The 19,562-nt window shown below is 43.0% G+C and overlaps 1 protein-coding gene across 1 annotated transcript in view; it reads left to right on the forward strand.

The window, feature by feature from the left end:
* The window catches only part of LOC110546084 (ankyrin repeat domain-containing protein 36C-like), a 93,216-nt gene that overhangs the window by 33,942 nt on the left and 39,712 nt on the right, over nt 1-19,562 (forward strand). Inside the window, 6 exon segments of the mRNA XM_060365204.1 lie at nt 3,606-3,712; nt 4,668-4,726; nt 7,295-7,331; nt 9,551-9,623; nt 16,194-17,270; nt 18,582-18,675. Of these exon segments, the coding sequence (XP_060221187.1) occupies nt 3,606-3,712; nt 4,668-4,726; nt 7,295-7,331; nt 9,551-9,623; nt 16,194-17,270; nt 18,582-18,675 (1,447 nt within the window).

The following is a 19,562-nucleotide window of genomic DNA, read 5'->3' on the forward strand; positions in this document are numbered from 1 at the left end:
AGCATTAGGAAGATCAAGAACCACCATCCTATGCAGCCCTGGCTGTCCTAGAATATGCTAGGACCAGGCCAGCCTCAAACTCACAGAGATCCTCCTGCCTCTGCTTCCCGAGTGCTGGAATTAAAGGTATGTGCCACCACACCTGGCTTGTAGTTAATATTTTTTAACCTTGATGAAAGCCTTTTACACTTTATTTATATGCACCCCTAAAGCTTCTTTATCACCTCATGTTTCAGAAGGTTAAGATTCCTACTTATACCTGGTGCGGTGGCACACGACTCTAATCCCAGCACTCGGGAGGCAGAGGCAGGCGGATCTCTGAGCTCCAGGCCAGCCTGGTCTACAGAGCAAGCTCCATGTCAACCAGTGTTGTGCAGGGAGAGTCAACTTCAAAGACAAACAGAAACTTATTTCTTTGTAACCTGGAACACCTAGAATGTGTTTTGTGGGAAAATCACCATTTTAATATTTTTAAATATGAGTGAATGAAAATGCAAATGGATTCCTGTGATGTAATTTTACAAGCAGTGTAGCATCAAGAATATCAGTAGTTAGATCTTAAATTTTAATATTTAAAAAACAAAGTAGAATTCTGATACAGGGTCTCACCATGTAGCCCTGGCTGGCCTGGAATGCTCTATGTAAAACAGGCTGGTCTTCTATTTGGTTGTGAAAATTTTAAACACATGCTATTATTTTGTTATCTATGAGGATTTGTAATTCTGGGTGATTTTTCTCTCGGAGCTGTATCAAGGCTAAAAGAAGGGCAACGTAAGAAATAAAAGAGGCAGTTTATGGTGTACCCCCAGTGATCTCCCCTCAGGAAAGTAGATTAAGATTTTAAAACATCTCTTAAAGTCTTTAGGCACACCTCATTTTTATTAATTATATCTTCGTGATCTACATTTTTTTCTAGATTTCTGGTTACTAATTCCTTAAGTGAACAATCAAGAGGCTATTTCTTTCTGTTTGTCTTTCTATTTGAAATGTTAAAACTTTCAGGTAGGCTCATAGAGCTATAATTAGCTGACTAAAATACTTCTTTTATAAATATATTTTTAATTTTTATTTATTACAATTTATTCACTTTGTATGCCTCTCCCCAGTCAGGGAGATAAAATAACTGTTTTCCTGCCCAGAAAGCTGGGAGTAGATATTGTTAATGACCTTGTGACCTCTTTTGTTGTCTGTGGAGGCAGGCCTCACCCATCTTTTCATATAGAGGGAAACCACACCCAAATCTCCTAGAGTGTTTATTCCAGACTGTCTTTCTCCCGAGATCCCAGTTAACAGAACCCATCCATAGGGTAGAGATGTCACAGGTACTTTGCAGCCTGCTGATCACTTTGCTGTCTCAGTCAGAGACCACGCTGGATTCTAGGCCCTTCAGCTAAAGAACCTGCTTCTCTACTTTGTAAAGAACTCTATGTAGTCAACACCTTACGTTTTATTGTGCACCTGGAATTGGAATAATTGTTGCCTGGAAATTTCCTCTCAAGTTGTACTGTGCTTTAAATGTGCCACAATGAACCACCGGTCTCAAACTCCCCAAGACCGCTTCAGGTTAATGAAGTCAGTCTGAACTGGGTTTCCATTCTCACCTTTTCACAGTTTGCTTCCCTCCCTGGACACGTGCAGGTACCTCCCCTTCCCCCACCGCCAGGTTCTTAGGTCCATTAGCAACGCAAGGCGTGGGTTCCTTCTTGTGAAATGGGCCCTAGATCCGACCGTCAGGGAGTTGGTTAGTCCTGTAAGGCTGGTGCCACCCTTACACCTGTGAGCATATCATGCCGGGCACTCATTATCATGGCTTACAGGCCTCAAAGCTGGATAAGGCTGCTGATGACCCCACTGGCCAACAACTCCAAGAAAGATAGTCCATTCTTGGGCCCTGAACTTTTCATTTGATAGTCTGTGTTGTCTGAGAGAGACACCTTCTCCATTATACACTAAATATTTAAAGTCTTTATATGTGTATTAAAGAAGTCTCCACAGAGGTTTCCATGTTTCTTCAAGAGCCTTTAGTGCTGATCACTCTGCCCCGCACTCCCTCCTCTGCTCTGCCCTCCCGTTTCCTACCCCACGTAACCCTTTTTGAGCCACCATTTCCCTCTCACCCTTCATACCACCTGCATCTATCTTCTCCCTTATATGGTGATGTTCTACCTTTGCTGTTCTTTATAGATCCTAGATATTAAGTCAATGCCTAATACATAGTTGGCAAAGATTTTTTTTTACCCTCTGTAGGCTGTCTCTGCACTCTGGCAACTGTCTTCTTCACTGTTCAGAAACAATCCCAATGTCTGTTCATCTGTTATTTTCGGCATTGGAGTCCTTTGTGGAAGGAAAAACCATAGTAATACTTGCATGGCTTTGAAGTGTTTTCCTCCAACATTTTACAGTCTTTCACTAAGGTCTTTGGTCCGTTTTGAGCTGATGATTGTGTTGAATGGGAAGTGTGGTTTTTAGTTCCTGGCCTCTAAGTGTGGAGGCCCCGTGCTCTGGGTACCATCAATTAGGAGCTACCTTTTCTCCGGTGTGTTTTTGACAACTTCATCAAAAAGCAAGTGGCTTTAAGTGCTTGGGTTTATATGTGCAGCCTGCACCCCCTGCTTCACATGTCTGTTTTAATTAGTTATTTGTATGTGTATGGGTGCTCTGCCTGCGTGTAAGGTTACCATGCACATGTAGCTGACCCCCAGAGGCCAGAGGAGGACATTCAGTTATGGGAAGCTGGAGTTGTAGGAGGCTGTGAGCCGCCATGTGACTGCCGGGCCCCGAACTTGGTCCCCTACAAGGGCAGCAAGTGCTCTTAACTGATGAGGCATCTCTCTGGGTCCCACGTGTCTGTCTATGCCTGTGTAGTGCTGGGTTTTTTTAAAAATATGACTCTGTAACAGAAACTGAGGGTATCACTGCAGCACCTTCAGGCTTTCCCTTCCTAAGGGTGGTTTGTTTAGTGGGGGGGCCACATGAATTTTAGCAGTTTCCTCTAGCACTGGGGAATGTCGGTGGGATTCTGATGTGGGTCGTGTTGAATCTGTAGATCGATTCTGGTGACGCACCAGTTTTCACAATGTTAAATCTGCCAATCATAAGCATGGCAGGCCTTTCTGTGTTCTATTGTCTTCTTCAATTCCTTTCTTACGTGTCTTCTTTTCCTTTTGGAAGTCTTAACCCCCTTCATTGGGTTTGTTTTTAGGTGTTTTGCTTTGCAAGCTGTTGTGAATGGATTTTTTTTCACTTAATGATCTCTCTGTCGATCTTTGCTTTTCTTTCCTTTCACTTGTGATTTATGAAGCTGTCTTGTGTTTGAGATACAGCCTGTTTTTGTTTTGTTTTGTTTTGTTTTGTTTTCTCTCTCTCTCTCTCTCGGACCCTCCTTCATGAATTGAGTTTTGAGGGTGGCTGGTGTGATGGCCCAGTTGGGGAACAGCATCTCACAGAAAGGGATAGCACTGAGAAGGCCCGCTGGAGGAGAGACGTGGTTTATTTCTTCTCTGCCTTACACCAGCACATTCACAGAAAATATTAGGAGATTTTTAATTATGTGAAATGTGTCATTTCATGAGTTACTGGGTTTTTGTTGTTGTTGTTTTATGCAGGATAAAGTGGTGTCACGTTTAGCTCCTCTGGAGGAAGATAAAGCACAGATGAAGGAATTTTCAGTAACCGAAGCAGCCAAGTTACACACAGATGCCAAGCTGGAGAGGTGCCCTTGTTTCCTATTTTCTCTACGTAACAGCCTCACTGGCTCTCTGCAGTGATTGCACAGCCCTGCCTCCTGAGGAGTTAAATAGAGAGGAACAAGTTTTATTTCTAGTTTATGAGATATAATTACCAAAACAAAGCACAGGCAATTTATAAGTGAGCCATTTCATCAGGCACAAAAAGAAGAATTGAAGAGGATTGTTATGCTACTTTAATGGTGCATGGTACTCGCTATTCACAAGCTGGTCCTATGTCACATGATGCTAAAGGATTGCATGGTGGTTTTACCAATTTTGTAAAATACAGGCTTGTGCATTTTCTACTCAACATTGAGCTTAATGTCTTATTTTCATTTTCATCGCTGCTTCTAATGTGCACATCTTCCGAAAGTACACTGCTAAACACAATGGGAACTGACAATCACTTTCTCGTTTGGGTGACGTGCTTTAGGCTGCTGGCTCTGAGGAATGCTCAGCTGATGAGCATTTCTGGTTGCTTGTGAGCACCAGAATCCATCTGGGTCTCTTTATGTTTTTTAAAGCGTCTTAGATTTTACCTGTAGTAAGCACAGGAAGTTGGAGTACACTGTCTGTATTTGCATTAACCATTCTTCACTGAGCATAGGTAAGAAGTGGATGAAAAAGAACACAGGGAAGTTTCAGATTCACACAAGAGTGCATTTAATTCCTAGATTTCACTCTTGCTAGGTGTGTGACCTTGAGACATTGATTACTGCCTGAATCACTTTTAATCTTGTTTTAATCTTATCTCTATGTGTTTGTTTAGTTGCAAATGCCATAAAAACTTTTTAAGAGCTTGCACATTTGAAATATAGTGACAACTTCTCTTGTATTTAATGAAACACTCTTTAAATAATTTAAAGTCTTTGTTAAATGCTTTCATACCTCTACTAAAACAGTAGTTAATGCTTATCATTTTTCTCATTCGTGGAAAAGACAAGGTGTTTTAGAATATGAAGAAAAGGGACTTGAAATTTGTCAAGACAGCAATCTAGGTAAGACCTGGATTAGGAATTATTCTAGATAATCCTTTCTTTGATTAAAAAAAAAAAGCAAGAATTAAGTAAGTCAAATCATGAAAGTGGCATTTACAAAGTGAACACGTAAAATAATTTTGTATTTTTAAATTGCCTATTTATCTGGGATCAGAGTTGTTTAATGAGTTAATCATTAAGTATATTTTGCTTTCTGAAACAGTGTAACTTGAAAAAAAAAGTCAAGACAGTCTCTCACAGACATGGTCACAGGCCAATCTGATGTAGGCAATTTCTCAATTGAGACTTCTTCAGAAGAATCTAGATTGTGTCGAGTGACAGCTGACACTCACCATGACAAGTCTGACTAAGAGACACTTAGTTAGACATGAAAGAACACGAGGAATGAGCATGAGCACTGTCTGTTTATAACCTCGTGAAGTTTCTTTGGGAAATCATTACCTTTTAATTGTTTTATTTCCTAGTGCAAGGCCTTAGAGCTAACACACCTCTGTCTTAGTTACTCTTCTATTACATCCAAACAGTTCCACATTCCCAAATCGTTCCACCACCTGGGGAACAAGTATTCAAACATATGAGCACATGGAGCATTCTCATTCAAACTGCCACAGCTGCCAACAGTAGGAAAACCATACTTGTGGTTATACAAAACACATACACACACACACACACACACACACACACACACACACACACGCACGCACGCACGCACGCACGCATGCACGCACACACACACACACACACTCTGTATACAAGTCTAATGCACTCTGCTACATCTATTTTATTTTACTCTTCTATGAGCATAGTAGACTGTCTGTCCTGGGAAGTACTCGAGAGAGTTCCAATACTTATTTATCATGCTTTAGATGATTTAAAGAAAGTTTTCTTTATATACAGAGAGCTCCCTCTTGGCCCATTCTGAAGCTTGAATGAGATAATGATTTTATTTCTATAGTTTTCATATCAAATAGCAACTTTCTTTTCCTCAGTGGTGCATTTCAAGCTTATCTAAAAGTATGATGAGGAGTGGATAAATCATCAAGTTATGTTCTTCCCAAGAGACATATCTATGGGAGATGAAGTGAGCCGTTTGCATCACACACAAGATAGAGAACATAGCTAGAACGGAGAGAGGTCATTGGCTTTTCCTAACAAGAACAAGCATATTGATGCCTCTTTTCTTCTGGAATCTGGAGACTGAAAAAGATCCTTGCTCCTTTGTCTCAGTTAAGGTTTCTATTGTTGCAAAAACACCATGACCAAAAAGCAAGTTGGGAAGGAAAGGGTTTAATTTGGCTTACACTTCCATACTGTCATTGAAGGAAGTCAGGACAGGAACTCAAACAGAGCAGGATCTTAGAGGCAGGAGCTGACACAGAGTCCATGGAGGGGTGCTGTTTACTGGCTTGCTTCACATCGATGGCTCAGCCTGCTTTCTTAGAGAACCGGGGATCACCAGCCCAGGAGTGGCCCCACCCACAATGGGCTGGGGCTGCACTCTCCCCTATCAGCTACTAATTAAGAAAATTCCTTACAGATGAATTTTGGAGGTGTTCTTCCCAATTAAGTTTCCCTCCTTTCAGACACCTCTACTTTGTGTGTCAGGTTGCCATAAGACCAGCCAGTACATTGTCCCCTGTCTATTGTTTTGCAAAGCTTCAAAGGACCACAGCCACTCACTGCCGCTGCTTACAGCAGGATTTTTTATCTGAAGCTGAGCCGTTCCCACTGAAACACTGCAGTAGTTGTGCTGTGTCATAAAAAAGAAAAAAAAAAACATAAGTTCACAGAGAGGAGAGGTGACTCAGTCATGACTGTGGCTGCTCTTTTAGAGGACCTGGGTTCAATTCCCATCACCCACCTGATGGCTCAAAACCATCTGTAATTCAAATTCAAGGGGATCTAACGCCCTCTTCTGGCTTCTGCAATACAGATTGGCGTACAGACTTGCATGTGGGCAGAATGCCTATGCACTTAACATAAAAAAATGATGAATACTTAGAACTATAAAACGAGCGCACACCCTTAGCACTGGCCTGGGTGCCACCAGCCCGGAAGACCCACACCCTGTGTTTGTTTGACACCGTCAGCCTTTCATAGCGATTCTGCTAACAACGCCATTTTCTGTCAGCCTGAGTTCAGCTACAGTGATGGTCATTGGGCGTGGGAGTTTACACTTAGGTATTAAAATTTGAAGATGTTCTCCCTCTTTTGATTTGAAATACACAAACTAGTGGAAGTTTGAGGTTTTGAAGAGTGGATTGCCTGTCCTTAGAATGCTCTTGATGTAAGGCTCCAAATTTATTCGTACTGTTAATCAATCATCAGTTTTACAGTTTTAATATATTATATTTATCTCATATATATATGTTTTTCAAAACAGGATTTCTCTGTGAAGCCCTGGCTGTCCTGGAACTCACTCTGTAGACCAGGCTGGCCTCGAACTCACAGATCTGCCTGTCTCTGCCTCTTGAGTGCTGGGATTAAAGATATGTGTCACCACCACCTGGCTCTCTTTTCTATTATTTTATATTGCTGATTAACAATATATTTTTCCTTTACCTTTAGAAGCAGCTGAAAGTACTGAATCCTACTCTGTAGTAAGGTAGGATTTTAAAGATTCGTTTAAACACAGAAAAAGCAAACCGGTATTTGTTGGTGTTCTCTGGCTCGCTGCTGCGCACCTCTTTCATGCAGTCATCACAAAGTATGCACGCTGTCCGTCAGAAACCATTTCCCCCATCGAGGTGGCTCTCACCGAGGGGCTCATAATCACCTAATTGCCGGGACAGTGACCCACGTAGCTAGCCTGTGCGCTTTCTCAGTATTTCCCCACTCTTCTGCATAACGGATAGAACCACAAAACTGCTTCAGTAACATCAGCTCACGAAGCCCAGCAGCCAGCGAGCGCTTGCACCAATGTTCCCAGCGAGCGTGGTGGTGCTCTAATCATGTCTCAGTGATCTGATAACTGCAGGCATCACCGACGCCTGTGGTAACCAGTGGCGGTGTCAGGGCGATCTCCAACCTGTGGCCATGGGGCCATCAGTGTGAGAGATAACAAAATCATGCGACTCCTGCAGAGGAATTGTTTTTCTGGAAGTAAACCCTCTCCACCTTTAGAGAACGCTCAGTTGACGATATTTAAATCTGTCCAGAAGCGATTTGAATTGCTATCTTTTTTTCCCCCCCCGACTCCCTGTTCACTTCCACCTTGAACTGCTTCTGTTACTTCCTCACAGCTTGTTTTCTAATCTGTGCGTGTCATCAGAGAACACATTTTTTTTGTTGTTGTTGTTGTCTTCCTGCACTGTTTTACCTTCATTTCTTTGTTTGCATAGACCCCACTGAAAGGCCATACACTATCAGGACTTTAGGGACTTACTGAACACACTAAGTGGCAATGAAATTTGACCTCATGTTCCTTACGTCTGAAGCCAGTAACATTTACTTATCGTTCTGGAGGTCAGTGATTCAAAGATGAAGAATGTTGAAGTCCACTGAAGATGAGGGTGGAATTGAAGGACAGATCCATGGTAGTTGCTAAAGATGGAGTTACGGAGAAGGGAGGAAATTTTTAGAGGATCAGATGTGCTTTTGGTTCTGCTGATTTTAGAATATTTGGGGGTCTGTCATAATCACATAGGAATTTGGGACATATTTTTTAAGTTTGATACATTCTCCTGCACTCAGTAACATTTCTCAAATTCCTAAATATGTCTTCTCTATTTTTTACATTTGACTTTTATCAAATAATACACTCACGATTCTTTGATTATAATATTATTAGTATAGCATTCTCAGGTTCCTGTGGGGAAACTACAAATGGATTGTTTTTAACCTGTACCTTTATTTTTTTTTAAAGATTTATTTATTAGGTACACAGTACATAATACACCTGCACACCAGAAGAGGGCACCAGATCTCAGTGTTGATGGATGAGAGCCACCATGTGGTTGCTGGGAATTGAACTCAAGGCCTCTGTAAGAACAGCCAGTGCTTAACCTCTGAGCTTTCTCTCTAGTCCTCCCCCCTTTTTTTAACCTGTGCAATTATTAAAGAGAATAGTTTTTATATGTGTTTAGCCTTTAAAAGGATTAGAAGAGTTGTAGTGACATTCTGGAATTTTGTTTTCTTAAACACACACACACACACACACAAATACTATAAGAATGGGCTTTCATTTTAACCCCAGATGTGGGGATGTGGCAGTGCTTCTTACTGTCCACAGCAGCTGGTTATGGTTTTGTTTGTGCTCTAGCAGAGGTGCGGCTTTGCCAGCTGCAGGTAGTTTCTGCGATTGTGTGACATTTGGAATTCTGGGAATTTCTCAGAGGTTATCTAAATGCTAGAAACCCAATAGGTGAAGGTTTGGGGTGGTTGTTGGTCATTTAGGGAAGTTGGTTTTGGTTTGTTAGTAGCCGTAGTCAAAGAAGAAACAGGAAAATAACTATATTGATGGATTTTCCCAATTCTCCTCTCTCCTTGTTTCTCTCCTATCTAGTGTTAGGTGGTGAAACAAGGGGGATAAAGGGTGGAAAAAAGAAGAACCCACAAAGTAGCAAACACCAGCTCCAGAGAGTGTCATTGATAAACATTCAAATTACATATGTTCTTTATACGACCAGTACAAAAACATTGCTGGATTCTCTCTGAGAAAAAGAAACAAAATATTTATAGTGTAAAATGAATTGTTGAACTTGGTATTGAGGTAGTAGTTTTCTACATAAACACAGGTTCAGTGTGCTGGACACAATCCCAGATGAAGTGAGAGGGTTTTAAAGGAGCAGAACTCATCTATTATTTTATATTTTTATTTTGAAGATTCTCCACCAAACCTGATCTTGGTGACCCTGAACCCACAACAAGAAAGGATGAATATAATTTTGATACAAAGGTAAATTTTTTGAGAAGTTAGACTTATAGTTCTGAGTACTGATTGTTTTAGCATTTATTCTTAAACCATTAGTAATCTATTTACTATCCTTTTATACTGAAAGTTGGTCAATTGGTTTGTACTTTGAACCCTCACAAAGGGATAGTAGGTTCTCTTGGACAGCAGGGGATGACTGAAGAAATGGTAAGGAAAGATGCAAAGTGATGTGAATCTTAAACTCTATCCACAATAAAGTAAAAGTTGGGGGAGGATTTGTGGGATAAATACATGTTTGTGTCATTTTTTAAAATGATACCAATACAACTTTTATTATATTGATGACTACAAAAAAATCTAATCATAGACCTGGAGAGCTGGCTCAGTATTTAAGAGCACTTTCTGCTTTTGCAGAGGGCTGGGTTTGGTTCCCAGCACCACATAGTGGCTCACAACCATCTGTAACTCCAGTTCCAAGGGATCAGATGCCCTTTTCTGACTTGTACAGGCATGCATGCAAGCAAGCCACTCATACACATAAAATAACTTAAAATGTTTTAATATAGTCACTTATCATAGCGATCAAGGAATTTTCTGTCTCACAGTTCGAACTACCTAGCAGAGATTTGTAAATTTTTATCCTTTCAATGTTTTCTGCTTGGTTAGCTGCATAGTTTAAAAATACTCATGTTATTATTTATGTGTGTGTGCGAGTGTGTGTGTGTGCACCTCTGTGCTCTTACCCATGGAGGTGAGAGGTGTGGCGCCCTCTGGAACTGGACGTGTCCGCTGTGTGGGCTGCCTGGTGCGGGTGCTGGAAAGCCAACCTCTGGAAGAGCAGGCGGTGCCCTGAACCACGGAGCCATCTCTCCAGCCCGTACTACAGTACTTCTAGAAAGCTAATTGTATCGTAAGAAAAATAAGTATTATTTGCAGCACAGTAGTGACAGTGTCAGCTGTGTCCATGCATTGGGTAGCAAACCAAGTGCCATACGTTTGGGAGGAAGTCCAGCAACCGAGCCACACACTCAGCACTGGAGAGAAGAAAATTAATATGCTAGCAAAAAATAGCCTGGCAAGCCCATAGCCAACATCAAACTAAATGGAGCGAAGCTTAAATCAATCCCACTGAAATCAGGGACAAGGCAAGGCTGCCCACTCCCTTCATATCTCTTCGACATAGTTCTTCAAGTCCTTGCTAGAGCAATAAGACAATTAAAGGAGATCAAGGGGATACAAATTGGAAAGGAAGGAGCTAAAGTATCACTATTTGCAGATGATATGATAGTATACATGAGTGACCCCAAAAAACCTACCAGAGAACTCCTACAGCTGATAAACACCTTCAGCAAAGTGGCTGGACATAAAATTAACTCAAAAAAAAAAAAAATCAGTAGCCCTCCTGTATACAAAAGACAGAAGGGCTAAGAAAGAAATTAGGGAAACAACATCCTTCATAATAGCCACAAAGAACATAAAGTACCTTGATGTGACTCTAACAAAGCATGTGAAAGACCTGTATGAAAAAATTTCCAGTCTCTGAAGAAATAAATAGTAGGAGGAGATATCAGAAGATGGAAAGATCTCCCATGCTCATGGCTTGGCAGGATTAACATAGTAAAAATGGCCATCTTACCAAAAGCAATCTACAGATTCAATGCAATACCATCAAATTACCAACACAATTCTTTACAGACATTGGAAGAAAAATTCTCAACTTCATGTGGAATAATAAGAAACCCAGAATTGCTAAAACAAAGCTCTACAATAAAAGTTCTTCTGGAGGTATCTCCATCCCTGATCTCAAGCTGTACTATAGAGCAACAGTAATAAAAACTGCAGGGGTAGAAATAGAATGGTGGATCAAATGAATAGAATAGAATGAAATGAATAGAATAGAAGACCCTGAAATAAGCCTACACACTTATGGACACCTGATTTTTGACAAAGATGCCAAAACCATACAATGGGAAAAAGATATCATCGTCAACAAATGGTGCTGGTCTAACTGGATGTCTACATGTAGAAAACATGCAAATAGATCCATACTTATCACCCTGCACAAAACTAAAGTCCAAGTGGATCAAAGACCTCAACATAAAACCAGACACACTAAACCTGTTAGAAGAAAAAGTGGGAAAGAGCCTTGAACTCATTGGCACAGGAGACAACTTCCTAAACAGAGCACCAACAGACTCAAAGATCAACAATCAATAAATGGGACCTCATGAAACTGAAAAGCTTTTGTAAAGAAAAGGACACCGTTGTCAGAACAAAACAACTGCCTACAGATTGGGAAAGGATCTTCACCAACCCTATATCTGACAGAGGGATAATATCCAGAATATATAAAGAACTCAAGAAGTTAAAAAGCAACAAATCAAGTAATGCAACTAAAAAATGGGGTACAGAGTTAAACAGAGAATTCTCAATAGAGGAATATCGAATGGCAGAGAAACACTTAAAGAAATGCTCAACATCCTTAGTCATCAGGGAAATGCAAATCAAAATGACCCTGAGATTTCACCTTACACCCATCAGAATGGCTAAGATCAAAAACTCAAGTGACAACACATGGAGAGGATGTGGAGAAAGAGGAACCCTCCTCCACTGCTGGTGGGAATGTAAACTTGTACAGCCACTCTGGAAATCAATCTGGTGCTTTCTCAGACAATTAGGAATAGTGCTACCTCAAGATCTAGCTATGCCACTCCTAGGCATAAGATGCCAAAGGATGCTCAAGCATACAACAAATACATTTGTTCAACCATGTTTGTAGCAGCTTTATTTGTAATAGCCAGAAGTTGGAAACAACCCAGATGACCCTCAGTTGAGGAATCGATACAGAAATTGTGGTACATTTACACAATGGAATACTACTCAGCAAATAAAAACAAGGAAATCAGGAAATTTGCAGGCAAATGGTGGAAACTGGAAAAGATCATCTTGAGTGAAGTATCCCAGAAGCACACACATGGTATATACTCACTTATAAGTGGGTATTAGACATGTAATATAGGATAAACATACTAAAATCTGTACATGGAAAGAAGCTAAGCAAGATGGAGGACCCTGGATAAGATGCTCAATCCTCATTCAGAAATGCAAAGAGGATAGACATCAGAAGAGGGAGAAAACAGAGAACAGGACAGGAGCTTACCAGAGAGGAAAAGAGGGCCTCTGAAAGACTCTACCCTGTAGGGTATCAAAGCAGATGCTGAGACTTGTAGCCAAACTTTGGGCAGAGTGCAGGGAATCTTATGAAACAAGTGGGAAATACAAGACCTGGAGAGGACAGGAGCTCCACAAGGAGAGCAACAGATCCAAAAAATTTGGGCACATGGGTCTTTTCTGAGATTGATACTCCAACCAAGGAGTATCAATGCACAGATGTAGCCCATGGCAGTTCAGTGTCCAAGTGGGTTCCATTGCGATGGGAACAGGGACTGTGTCTGACATGAACTGATTGGCCTGCTCTTTGATCACCTTCCCCTGAGCGGGGAGAAGCCTTACCAGGCCACAGAGGAAGACAATGCAACCACTCCTGATAAGACCTGATAGACTAGGATCAGAAGGAAGGGGAGGAAAACGTCCCCTATCAGTGGACTGAAGGAAGAGACATGGGTGGAGAAAAGAGAGGGAGGGTGAGGTTTGGAGGGGAGGGGGAAGGGAGCAACAGATGGGTTACAATGTGAATAAACTAATTAATTAAAATAAAAAAGAGAAAGAATATAAAGATGAATGACTAAGGAAGATCTGAGAAGAGCTGGAGGAGGGGAAACGTGATCAAAATATATTGTGTACATTTTAAAATTAAAAACAAATTAAATGATAAGATGCCTAAATCTATAATTCATAAAAATACAAAATTCTTTCATTTGAATTTTTCATTAAAGTTTCTGGTTATAGAAAGGGTCTGTATATCCGCTTTTGTCTTGTTATCTGCTCCTTTCCTCACTCTCCTTGTTTTCTTTCTGTGTTGGGAGACTCAAACCCAGGCCCTCAGGTCTGCCAAACAATCCCCTCACCACTGACTCACAATATGCCCACTGACAATTCTTCCTTTTTATACGTTAAGTGAGAAAATAAATTTTAAAACATTCTTTTTAAAGTGTACATTTTTCTGGAATTATTTTAATTTACCTTTTGCTAATTTTATGTCTGTGATGAATACACATCCAATTAGCAAAATCACAGTATTGGTGTTTTTCTAAAATGAGTTACCTGTTTCCACAGAATTATACAGAAAGATGAATTCATAAGTACTGTATACAGAAGTACCTCTGGAAAATGATTACTTTTTTTTTTTACAATACCTCCCAGAAGAGATGACGATCCATATTGTTCTCAGAAAACTCTGCTGACTCTACTGTCAACATCATTTGTATGTAAAGGACTCAACCAAAACCTAGTACTTGCCCTGTGCCATTCGGCTGCGCCCGACCTCAACACTCAGATTGTTAACTCTTTACATGTGAATTCTTTTGTCCTGAAAATCCAGGACTCCTGTGTCCTGTGCACTCGGTTCTGTGTTCTCTCTTGGGTTATTGAGTTTTCTCGACTTTTAAAATGTGAAGCAGATAGGAAGCAGCAACAACCCCTGATGTCCTTAGCCATGCTCATCTTAAGTACAGAACTCGTGAGTGGTTCTTTTTGAGTCTTATTTGAATCTGTCTCTAATTATGCCCGAATAAAGACCAAAAATCCTTTTTCAGCTTTTCCCGGGATTGTGCCTATAATCTGACAGACATGACACGTGTTTCTTGTCCTCCAGACTGAGTTCAGTGAGTGGTAAGAATGAAGAAGAGGGTTTTCTAAAGTTCCCTTTTCTCATAGGAAAGGGAAATCGAGTAAGTGCATGTTAATGGACATGAGGAGGTTTTATGACAGAGACTTGATTGAAGGAAAGCCCAAATGCCCAAAGAAGTGACAAACTAGTGGGGGGAAAAAGACTCATCTCTTTGCACGTTTCCTTTGCTATATTCATTTGTAAAGCGACCTTTCTGAAATGGTTTCAAATCTCTGATTTCCTTTCACTGTTTACCTTCATTTCACCGAGATAACTGGAGCTAGACTTGTGTATATTTTTCAAATGACAGTAAAAAGTGGCCTAATTCATGTACCTGTGTCCGCATCTGAGAGATTGGCACGTGTACCTTAGGATTTGTCAGACAGGTGAGGACTTGGGGTTCTTGAAGTATATTCTTTCATGATGTTAATATTTTTTAAATAAGCCTCAGGTGATGTTACAGCATGGACGGGAGCCAGGTGTGCCGGCGCCTGCCTGAAATCCCACCATGCCGGGCTGAGGCAGTCAGCCTGAGAGACACAGGAAGGCGCCTGCATATGCTCACTCGGGATTATCTACTCACATTTCTCATGTCGAATTGACAAGGTAGTTGAGTACTTAGGCCCTCAGTACTGGCCGTCGGTTCTCAGTGTTTCCTACTGATGAGCAGTACAATTCTACTCTGTAAGACTGTAATAAAACTGTTATGGTATGATACAGAAATGTAGGCATAGAAGCCACGAGGAGCACCTTGCCTGTTTGCATGTCTGCGTACTATGGAGTACCCTTGGAGGCCAGAAAAGAGCACTGAAGTCCCCGGAACTGGGATTTTATATGGTTGTGAATCACGGTGTTGATGCTGGGAATTGAACCTGGGTCCTCTGAAAGAGCAGCCAGTGCTCTTAAGCACTGAGCCATCTCTCCAGCCCTCCATAAGCTTGCCTCTTAATATCCTTTGAAACAACAGGGAAGCAGCCAGTGGGACAACCACCTCCAAAGTCAGTTTCTTCTCCTATCAGAGAAGGACCTGGCGTGCTTTAGATATTTGATAAGTCAGGGTTCTTGTGCTTCTGTTCTTACTAAGGCTTGCCAGACTTCTTTACCTCAACTAGGAAAACTTAGAAGGCCATCACACTCATAGGCTATTAAGACATAAGGTTAGGATTGTCTTCTTCTGACCTTAATTTGTTTTTGCACTGATGAGGGCGCTGTTATGTAAGTAAATATCTTAGCTTGCCTGCTATTCAGTTACGAATTTTCAGAGACTGAATGTCAGTGAGCATCGGGGCTGGGGTTCAGTATTTCAAGAATGGTGAAATAAAACCCTTTTTATGCAAGTATATTCTTGAGGTATTTTAAATTACCTAACACATACCAAGGGAGGATCCGTCTGAACTATGGCGACAGTTTGGAGTGTTCTGGGTCCTGTCGCTCCTGGGAGGACCAGGGTAAACGAGGGGTTTTTTTTGTTTGTTTGTTTTGGTTTGGTTTTTTTCACACGTATTTATTGCAAGTGCGGGACCCTGTGCAAGTCCCAGCACTCCCGTGGAGATTAGAGAAGACCTTGGGGGAGCTGGTTGTCTCTCCCGTCTGGCTTCCGGGGCTTGAACTCAGACTATTGGCCTTACTATTGGAAGTAAAGGTGGCAAGTACCTTTACTTCCTGAGCCATCCCACCAGCCCTAAGCTCGTTTCATCTGTTAATTTTGCTTGCCTGACTTTTGTGTAACTAAACATGTCTTCTGAAAAGCCAAATGACACACATTAAATATCTTTTCTTGTTGTTCATGCCCTGTGGTTTCTAAGGACAGGGATTCATCCGAGAAACAGCCCCCGGCATCGAGATCACCCGATCCCCCGGCCAAGCAGAGCAGCCCTCCACCTTTACCACTCCAAGAAGGCTCCCCGGAGCCAGAGAAGAGCGCCACTTCTGATGAAGAAGACGCGTCCGGACACTCCAGGTCCGCCAAGGGGCAGGTGCTCGCGACGGTGCCGCTGGAAGGGGAAGAGCTGGAGTTTAAAGAAACTGTACAGCTTGTCCTAAAGAAGCTAACCCAGGAGGCTGGGGAGACCTGTGAAGGTGTCAAAACGAATGCGCACCACGAGGACGAGCCCCCGCGTGACGACGCCACAGGAAGAGCTCGCCTGAAGCCCGTCTCCCCTAAGCTGGCCTGTGAGATGCTTGACTGTGGGGACGGAGACGTAAGTGCGGCCCTGGTCTCCGGAGCACTGTGGACCTTTCCCAGACAGAAGGAAGGTGGCCTTGGAAAGGCCGTGCCATCGCCCCCGTCCCCTCAGATCATGGAAAACGGTGGCCAGTCCATTGCCAAGTTTCCCTTACTGAAGAATAAATTCGACGGAGAAAACAACACTTCCGAATGGGAAGAGCTGCTTCATAAAAGCAAGAAGAAATCCTCTAAAACCGCGGAGAGTAGGAGGATGAGAGGCAGATGCCCAGAAGGAGGCACGGGCGAACAGCAGGAGGGCCCGGAGCTGAAGAGCCCGGTGCAGCGGGCCGCAAAAGCCAGCCGCGCCGACGGGCAGTGGGAGCCGGCGCCCCCGCGGAGGCCGGGCAAAGCCAGGGCGCCCGCGGACGCCCGGGAGAGGAACCCCGGGGGCGACGCGAGAGGCTGGGCCGACTCCGTGCTTCTCGCGGGCGACAGTCACAAGAGGGGCAAAGGCGCAAGGGACCTGTCGCTGAGGCCGCTGGCCCGCCACAGCGGCAGCCGCGGCGCCGTGGCGCCCGCCCGCGCTGCGCCCCCTGCTGGCCGGGCGGCGAGCGCCTTCGAGGACGAGGCCCTGCGGGACGAGCTGTCCGACCACGAGTTCCGCATCCTGGAGGAGGAGATCCTGGCCTGGGAGAAAGTGCACCTGGAGAACGAGGTAGTTGCTCTTCTGCGGACGGGTTTTCCCGCTGGTGAAAACGGTTCACTGATAGAATCGGGTTATGCACGCATGATACTGTGTAGCCCTGTAGACCGCTCTGTGTTCTACGCAACGGAACCTGACGTCACGGCATGGGCTTCTTAAACCACCTGTGTCACTTGAGACACCAGGAAGGAAGGTGTGAATGAAGCGCCTGGCGTTTTGTAGACGTTGTTCTTCCTTGCAGTAATCGTTCTTCACAGTCCTTCTGCAGACCTGAGATACTGTGTCTGTGAAATGAAGAATTCCATGGCAGGTCTAATATTTGCACGGTTGTATTTTATTTACCTGCATGCATGTCTGTAACGAGTTAGGGAAGTTTGTGAGCTACCATGTGGGTGCTGGGAATCAAACCTAGGACCTCTGGGAGGACAGTCGGTGCTTCTGATCACTGAGCCAGCCCTCCACCCTCGCACTGTTTCTTATTTTTTTTAACATTACATGAAAGGTGTTCTTACTACGTTCACATTTTAGTCAGCCGCTTCCCATCAGTAATTTTCCACTCGATAGCTAGCCTGTCTAAACTCTCGCTTACCGAAATGAAGGTTCTACCGTGCTGTGCCTGCGTTCGCTAAGATGTGATCTAGAACTTCTCTTCAGAGCAAATATGGAGGTTTACTGGCAAAGCAGGGCTAGGAGAAGCACTTCAGTGTTCTGTGGTTCTGACCGCACAGACTGGTAACCGGTATTTGCTGAGGCGTGCCGTGTGGTGTGATGAGGCCGCCAGCCACCACGCCTTGTGTGGGAAGTCAGCCTGAACTGCCTAGAAAGATACTATCTCAAAGACATGGAATTTTTTTTCTGCTCCCATCTATTTCACAGGCAATGTACATATAAAATTTTATTTAAAATGTTCTGCATGGACATTTAATTTCAGTGCAAATACAAATCAGAGGCAGACATCCTTTGTGTAGTCCCTTGTTGACATGTGCATTGCACATTGACGCCGGGGACCCCATGACTTGTATGCAAGGACCGGCTACCACATGAAAAAAATAATGGCTTGGTCTAGAAACTGTACAAAAGATGCTCCGTAGAGATGTTCAAGAACTCAGCATACACTTAATTAAAAAAAATGGCTTTCAAAATAGGAACTTCATTAAGAAGTTATTAACTTACATAGTCTTTAGGTCTGGTTAATTTTGGTGTGTGATGTTTTATTAATAAGAAAGTAAAAACAAAGAACTAACAAATAGGAAAACTTCAAGTACTCTCTTATGAAAGGCCTGAGAAATGTTTACAGACTGTTATGGACGTTATTTTTTGCAGAGTGTCTCTGAGAGTCTGCTGAACAAGTGTGAGGGGATTTTATCTGACGCCACAGACCAGCAACAGCAGTATCCAGAAATGGGCCAGGCGGGAGGTAAGAGCATCCATTCCCGGAAGCCACTGGGAATACTCATCATCATCTGAGTGGTAGCAATGTGCCTATGGCCAAAGAAATGAACCAAAGAAATGCATAGGAAGGAAAAGAAAAGTGGGAAGCAAGTGTCTGTCATTTTATGACAAGTGGGGGGAGCCTTTGAGCGCTCACTAGTAGTTCCATGTCAAGATATTCTGAGACCATGAGGGACGTTAGGACTTGGAAATGAGAGGGAGAAGGCGGGAAGAAAGCAAAGGTCAAAAGGGGAGGCGTGTATGCAGGGTCCTCAACCCAGCGAAGGGCAGGGAATTGGAGCCCTTCTTCACAGAAGGGGGGGATGGAGTCGTGGGGGTGGGTGACAGGGAGCCAGCTTCCAGTTTCAAACAGAACCAAGTCCTCTCACTCCTGTCTTCGTCACCATGGAGATGCCCCCGAGAGACCGAAGGTGCTGGGTCACACACAGTTATGTTACATTTTTAATCGTAAGTGAATGTGAATCTGTGTGGTCGTCACGTGGGTATACAGTTTAACGTTGTGGAAAATGTTATTTCGCATTCTCTAAAAAGGCTTTGAAGAAGAAAAAGCAGGATTCGTCATAAGGACTTCAGAACAGACAGAGACCTTTAAAAATCGTACCACATAGTTGATAGCTCCTTTGGCAATCTAATATAAATTGTTTGAGAAGGGCAACCTAAGGCCAGAGTCCCAAGTGGAAACGTGAGCACCCACCTTGTTAGACTATTGTAGGAGAAGACGACACAGCCTCAGGGGTCAGCTGGCCGGACTGGCCGAGCGCACGCTGACCAGCATCTGGACGGTTCTGTCAATCGTGTGGCTTCTCCTCAGAGACCCAGTCTAACTGCATCTACCGCATATATCCACATACG

The sequence above is a fragment of the Meriones unguiculatus genome, chromosome 12, assembly GCF_030254825.1.
Source record: "Meriones unguiculatus strain TT.TT164.6M chromosome 12, Bangor_MerUng_6.1, whole genome shotgun sequence".
NCBI classification, from domain to species: Eukaryota; Metazoa; Chordata; class Mammalia; order Rodentia; family Muridae; genus Meriones; species Meriones unguiculatus.